The sequence below is a fragment of the Trachurus japonicus genome, chromosome 20, assembly GCF_045865225.1.
Source record: "Trachurus japonicus isolate A0001 chromosome 20, Traja_1.0".
Taxonomy (NCBI): Eukaryota; Metazoa; Chordata; class Actinopteri; order Carangiformes; family Carangidae; genus Trachurus; species Trachurus japonicus.
In genome coordinates, this window is record NC_140926.1 from 17,952,106 (window position 1) to 17,959,547 (window position 7,442).

General features: G+C 50.5%; 1 protein-coding gene across 1 annotated transcript; it reads left to right on the forward strand.

Annotated features, from left to right (window-relative positions):
• The first annotated feature begins 349 nt into the window (after positions 1 to 349).
• On the forward strand, positions 350 to 6,650 carry msl2b (MSL complex subunit 2b). Its single transcript, XM_085763120.1, has 3 exons — positions 350 to 1,763; positions 3,689 to 5,079; positions 6,054 to 6,650. The coding sequence occupies exons 1-3, from the start codon at positions 1,622 to 1,624 to the stop codon at positions 6,351 to 6,353; spliced, it is 1,833 nt and encodes a 610-aa protein (XP_085619246.1). The 5' UTR covers positions 350 to 1,621; the 3' UTR covers positions 6,354 to 6,650.
• The last annotated feature ends 792 nt before the right edge of the window (positions 6,651 to 7,442 follow it).

Genomic DNA, 7,442 nt, shown 5'->3' on the forward strand with positions numbered 1-7,442 from the left:
AATATGTGTGTTATGCTCAGTTTGTTAAGTTTTCTAGTAGAGAAATGAGTAGTAGCCTTGGCCTAGAGTGTTTTTTTCCCTCTTTCTCTCATTGATCATCATCACAAAACAAAACTGGAATTTTCCACTGCATCTGAAAATGACAGGAGACATGTATTTAGTGTAAAGGTGATTGTGCTTATGAATATGGACTTTAATTATATAATATTGATGTAATTGGCGATGTGATTGCGTGGACACATCCATGTCCGTGCCTCCCAGGCTCTGTTGATGACGACACCGTCGATCCGTTTCCTTGTTTTTCAAATGGACCGCGGTCATTATGTTCTCGCGACATTTGGGCAACAGCGCCCCCTTGTTTGTGTGTGGAAAAGCGACGGGAGGTATCAGGAATGCTCCGCGGCTAATGATAGCAAGGCTCACGAATAGGGATTTAATTCACTTTCGGTCTTCACTGACACTCCGGGGGTCTGGTAGAAGCTGCAGAAGGACGTAATCTCATCGATACCCTCGTTTGTTCCTGCTAAATTTCCCCGGAGCCGAGCGGCGAGAGCAAGAGACCCCCGCTAATCCCGAGAAGAGGGGAGCGGCCTGCTTTTGTAGCCGGCTTCCCGGTGCAGCTCAGGCGGCCAGCACTGTCACCACAGCCCGGCGCTTCCCCTGGCTCATTTTTCCTCCAACACTCAGAGAGGCGTCAGCGCTTTGAAATTATTTTTGTTTTAATCACCACCGCCTCTCTTTAGCCCATCTCTACACTACGCTTCGGCAGCTGTCGGACGTTTTCTCAGCGGAGGGGACCATTTGAACCGCGGCGGCCTGTTTTGTTTTCGAGCCGCCATGAATCTCCGCGAACAATAACACGGACCGTAACGAGTCTGCTGGGGCTGCACCGCCGAGCCAAACAGGAGATACGGATGCCTCTGTGTGGGATAATAAATGCATTGTGCGACACCAGCTCTGGACCGACGTGAACACCCGGGGCGAGCATGCATGTGGAGTATGGGATATCGGGGGGAAAGCATCGCAGACCGGAGCACTTTGTCACGAAAGCCCCTGTTTAAATTTCGGAGCCGGAGCCGCTGCTGCTGCTGCTAGTGCTAAGTTAACCAGCTGTAAGTAACGTTATAAGGCCACTGGTGGAGGAAAGGGCGCCACACGATGCTTTGTCTAATCACAACTCACGGACTGCATGGAAACAAACCGAACCGACTTGGATGAACCGACGTTTTTACGCACGGTTGGCCTCCTCGTGAATTGCACTTATAAGTTAAATCGCTCCCAGAAGAAGCAGTGGTGCTTTTTTTTTTTTTTTTTTTAAAGAGCCGGGGCTACACCGAGGATGGATCGGCTGTGACGGGATGAGTAACCCCGTTCTCTGCTCTGTGACACCCAGACTGCTGCATATGTGGGATTTACCGACTGGGAATTGAACCCGTTTCTGTCTCCATCTATGCTCTCTTCAAAGCCACCGGACTCGCTTGGCAAAAACACGAGTTTTACCTCACGGGACACCGGAGCTGCGGCGGCCAGTTTGTGTTTTTGCGTGGCTTTTTGTGTTTTAACGTATTGATACCCATTAACGGACCGGACCGGACCCGGAGCTCCGGGCCAGGCAGCTGAGATGAACCCGGTGAATGCGACCTCTCTCTACGTGTCCGCGAGTCGATCGGTGCTGCAGTGCGACCCCCGAGACCCCCGGGCCCTCGCGGAGCTCTGCAAGCTGCTGCCGTTTTTCAGACAGTCCCTGTCCTGCTTAGTCTGCGGTAAGTGTGTGTGTTTTAAATCAATAATTAAATGTAATCTGATCATGTGCAGGCGTGAGTGTGTGTGTGTGTGTTTTGGGGAGAGGTTTTCGGTAACGCGAGTTGTCAGCTGTGCTCGCAGTGGGAACGAGCCTTTAAATAATGCTGCTTTCAAGTACAATCGGAAACTTGTGAATTTCCCCGGTGCCTTCAAAACAGAGATAGAAAAAAACGCTTTACATAATCATTTAATTAAAATATAATGTACCGTTAAAGAATAATGGGATGAGACGACAGACTGATTTTGCTACACGTATTATAGCCTATTAAGAATAATATAACGTACATATTTTGATTCCTATCCTAAGCTAGATGTTGCTTTAATGCCCTGCTTAAATACAAGGCATCATTACAATTCAATGGCAAACTAACAAGACAGTCTGAAAATGCCATTCTGCATATATGTACACTTCTTCCACCTGTAGAAATCAGTAGCACTTTGGAGAAAAAAATGCTGTTTTATTTTTTAAGTGATAATAATAAGGAGAAGGATTGAAGGCTCAACATACAGTGGTGTATTGGAAATGTACAACAGTGTTTGACATGCAGGATTTGCACATCCCTTGTTGTATACCTGTCTTCTGTGAGCTGAGATGTGCAGAGTGTTGCTTTGAACAGATCTGTTACGTTTTATTGCTGCTATCTTTTATGCATGCCGGTGCTTTATGTGATCATTTGCTGCTTTTTATTTCACTTCACTTCATCTCAATTCAAGTGTTTATAAAATCCGAAGCGCAGTGAATGCATCACCAGCCACAGCTACACCCATCGTGACACACCCCCCTCTGTGTGCTGTTTGGCAGCATCGGGGCGTTTCTCTGTTTATCGTGTTGAATAGCAGCGCTTCCATATATTGCATGTTATGCACCTAATCTCTCCCTCACACTCTTGATAAATACAAGTGTTTTTTGTTTTTGTTTTTTTTAAATAAGAAGTGAAAGGAGAGGAGGACAAGATGAAATGCAGTTCGTTGACTTTAGGAAACAGTTTTGTTTGCTGTGTTGAAACACACTTTTTCACTTCACTGGCTGTTCCTGTAATCCCTGTTGTTGTTGTTTTTGTGTGCTGGTGGTAGCCTGTGAATAATCCCAAACAATGATTTATTTTGGCAGTATTTTCAATGCATGGTGTTCACTCCTCATACATAATGCAGTAACTCTCCTCTAGCCATAGCGAGCAGTTATTCCCTGCTCTGTGTTTGATGTTGTTTTGTGGCACTACAGAGGAAGCTTTTTTTTTGCAGGTTGTCGGTAAATGGTTGGATATGTGGATTATATTGAATTATTGATGCCATATTTCACATTGCCCAGATTCGGTGAGGTAAAGGTGATTTTATATACACTTGGACATAACCTACTCCATCTCAGCTGTATAAATAATAGATCCACATGAAAGCAGTCCATACCTTGTGTTTATATATAGACTCTCTGCAGCTATGTGGGATTTGTCAGACAGGTGGCGCACAGTGTGTAAGGTCGGTTGTTTCTCATGAATGGACCTTCATCCTTTCTTCCTATCTGCAGCTGCGCTCCCTGGAGATCAGCGTCGCTAAGGAAGCTCCTCTCAAAGAGCGGTTGTCATCCAGTCTGGCAGGTTGCCAGGCACCACTCAGGTTTACAAATACATACCGGTTTCGGAAGCTACTGAAACACCAACAAATGAGGAAATAATAGTTCGTAAACCCCGAATGAAAACTTGCAGAGCCGTAGTTTGCAGGGGACATGGATCTGTGTGGAGACTTGGTTAGATGAGATTTTTATTGACAATTTTATGTTCACGTGGTGTTCTGTTTTTATGGATCCTGTGGAATAATTAGCAGCTGATCTGCTCTGTTCCTGTGAAATGTGTCACGTGTTAAGGTTTACTATATTTGCTCTCATCTTCAGGTAACCTGCTGCAGGACCCCATCGCTCCCACCGACTCGTCATGTCAGCACTACGTCTGTCGAGGCTGTAAGGGTCAGAGGATGCAGCTGAAGCCGTCCTGTAGTTGGTGTAAGGACTATTCCCGCTTTGAGGAGAACAGGCAGCTCTCCTTGCTTGTCCACTGTTACAGGAAGCTCTGCCTCTACATCACCCAGTCGCCGCTCGCCCCGCACATAGCCAGCGCCGCCAGCGACTCGCCGGACCTCCAGGCCATCCTCAACGAGGGCCTGACGCTGGCCGAGAGCGAGCCGGAGGCGGAGGATGTTTCAGACTCGGTGGGGCCGTCGCCGGCGGCCTCCACCTCGGACGTCGTCCAACCCGGCGAGGCTCCTCCCACGAAGGAGCTGAAGGCGGAGGAGCCGAGCCCCGTGAGCATCAACGGACTGCACGATTGTAACGGCCTGGTCAGTTCGGACTCTCTGCAACCCATCACCATAGAAACTGGTGGAGGCGTTGCTAAGCAGGAGAGCTTCTCGGGGGAGATCCCGGTGTGCGTGAGCGTCACGGGCAGCGGGGAGGCGGGGCTTTGTGACATCAGCACTTTCGGGGACGATCTAAAACACGGCGGGGGGCCGTTGTTGTTGAGCGTCGAGGAGGTGCTCAGGACTCTAGAGACGGACACTGACCCCGACCCCTCACCCGAGCCCGCCCCCCAGCCCGACTGCCCCCCCTCCGTACCTCAGTCCAGCCTCAACGGGCCTCGCTGCCCGTCCGGGCCGGACTCCTCCCGCCTCATCCCCTCCCTCCCCCCAGAGAACAGCCCCCGCCCCCTCCAGCCCCACCTGCAGCCCTCCTTGCAGCCCCCCCCTCAGCCCCCCACAGTCGTCCCCCGCGCCCCCCCTCGCTGCCACCGGAAGCGCTCCCGCTCAGAAAGCGACAGCGAGAAAGTGCAGCCCCTCCCCATCTCCAGCTTCCTTCGGGGGCCTCCCCTCGGTGCCAACAGCTCCCCCCACCACCCCAACCCCGGCGCCACTACCACCAAACAGGAGCCTAAATTTCCCGCGGCCTCGCCCCACCCCCACCTGGCGCCGGTGCCCAACGGCGGGCCCCCTAAAGTGGGCAAGGCCGTGCTGGTCTCCAACAAGGCACTGAAAAAGACTGTGGAGCATCACGGGGCCACGAAGAAGGCCTACACCAAGGCCCGGCAGGGGGCCCCCAAGCCCCGCGTGCAGCCCCGTGACCGCGTGCCCCCACACCCCCACGCACACCCCCTGACCCACCCACCCAGCCCCTCGAAGCCACTGTACAAAAAGCCTGTGGAGAAGAAGGGCTGCAAGTGCGGCCGAGCCACCCAGAACCCCTCGGTGTTGACCTGTAGGGGGCAGCGCTGCCCCTGCTACTCCAACCGCAAGGTGAGAACAACACTGATCCTACACACAACCTCCTCCACCGACTTAAAGGGATAGTTCAACATTTTGGCAAATTCGCCTATTGCCATAATCCCTATAGTCTTAGCAGTAGGTTCATTACCTTTAATTACCGGTGCATGTTTTTTTGAGATCAGCGGGGCAGAGACGTGAGCTGCTCAGTGAACACAATGGAGGTGAATGGTACAGTTCCCCTGTCCCTCATCAAATACACAATCCAACAACTCCACAACGCTCTCATGGACAAGTTATAAGAGATAAGAGAGATGATATGAGATAATCACACATAAAGCAAAAACTTTCACTTTTGAAATCACTCTGCCCAGCAGTCGTACCTGGAATGTAGTTCCGGCCATGCATTTGCCTCGAAAACAACTCTGTCTCATAACGCTCTGTTATTATTTCATAGCGTGGTGAATGTGCAGGTCACAACTTGTCCACCAGAGCGTTTTGGAGTTGTTGGATTGTGTATTTGATGAGTTTTGAGTGACAGAGGACCTGTACCATTCGCCTCCATTGTGTTCGCTGAGCAGCTCGCCACAGATCTCAAAACAACATGTTCCGACAATTAAAGGTAATGAACCTACACCTATGACTGTAGGGATTATGGCGATAGGCGAATTTGCCAAAATGTTGAACTATCCCTTTAAATGGCTGATAAAGTCTGTACCAACTAAACTGAATTTCTACCCAGAGGCTCATTACATTTCTCTGAGATTGTGTTTGTTGACATTGCAACACAGTTTCATGGCTAATGTGTTTCTGTGGGAGCGACGCACGAGGTTTAAACACCGTTACCAGACTCATAAAGAGCGTCGACCTCTGGAGGGAAAGTGTTTCCAAGAATCAACTGTCAATCTCAAACCACTTCTACAGAGTGTAGTCTTAAAGACATAAATGTTGCATGATGTGTTATGTTGTGATTGCTCGTTAAAGCGTCTGTATTGATCACCGTCTAGGCGTGTCTGGACTGCATCTGCCGCGGCTGCCAGAACTCCTACATGGCCAACGGGGAGAAGAAGCTGGAGGCGTTCGCCGTGCCGGAGAAAGCCCTGGAGCAAACGCGGCTCACGCTGGGAATCAACCTCACCAGCATCACGGCGGCCGCCCTCCGCAGCCCGGCGACCAGCTCCCCGGGCAACACCCTCCTCAACGTCACCACGGCCACGGGGGCGCCCGTCACGGCCACCTTCCTGTCGGGGGCGGGGCACGACAACAGGGGCTTCGACGACTCGCTGGAGATGCGGTTCGACTGCTGAGGTCCCGCCCCCTCCCTCCCTCCCTCCCTCCCTCCTCCACCCCTCCCCCTCCCTCCCGCGGTTTTTTCGGTCGTCACGCACATTCCCCGCCCCCGCCAGCCGGTGGGGGGCGTCATCCATCGGTCAGGGTCGTGCCAGGGACCTGCAGCGGCGGAGCCAGAACAAGGCAGCTACAGCGACAGGCGGTTAGTGAGGGTCACCAGCTGAAGCCGAGGGGGTCGCCCTCCGTCCATCGCCCGGAACTGCACCATGCTTGTGGTCGCGCATCAACAGATGCAGCGTGGAAGAGAAGAAGGACACGAGAGAAGAGATGTAGCGTTACTGTATGTGCAGCGATATCATTTCAGTGGGGATAGAGTTTCTTTCTTTCTTTTTTTTTCTCCTTTTTTTTTGTTTTCTTCTCTACTGTGGGTCATGTGTAGAGCATGTTGTGTAGCAAAGTCGGGAGTGTCGACCGCGGTCACGCGCCTCCGTGTGTGTGTGTGTGTGCGAGCATGTGAGTGTGTATGTATGAGGGGAAGGGGTTGGTTTGGAGACGAACCTTATTAGCAGGAATGGAGACATCATCATCATCATCAACATCATCATCATCAACATCATCATCATCATCAGAGACTGGTGTAATTTATATAAAAGAAAGAACTTTTTGTACATGGACTTGGGCGGTTTCCATTTAAGAAGACGTTTTATGATATATTTTATAAGTTACATATAAAGCAATGGAAGCCGGTGCAGGGCAGACCTGCTGTCAACCAGAGCACTGTCACACAAGTGGACGATAGATTATGTTTTGTAAGCTGTAGGCGACCAGATATAAAACATGATATTAAAACTAGAGCTGGGCGATACGGCCGTAAAATAAAGTCTCTGATTTTTCTTTTTTTTTTTTTTTTTACACCACACCGGATTTACGATTGCAATTGTTTTTTCCCTTCCCTCTGACTTGAGTTTGGGGCGTTTTCGCTTTTATTTTGGAAGGACAGTGACAGATAGACTGTGCAGCAGATTAGAAACTGAAGCCACTGCACCAAACATGGGCATTTAAACTGTGCATACAAGCACAAAATCTTTACATTACATCAGACGGCG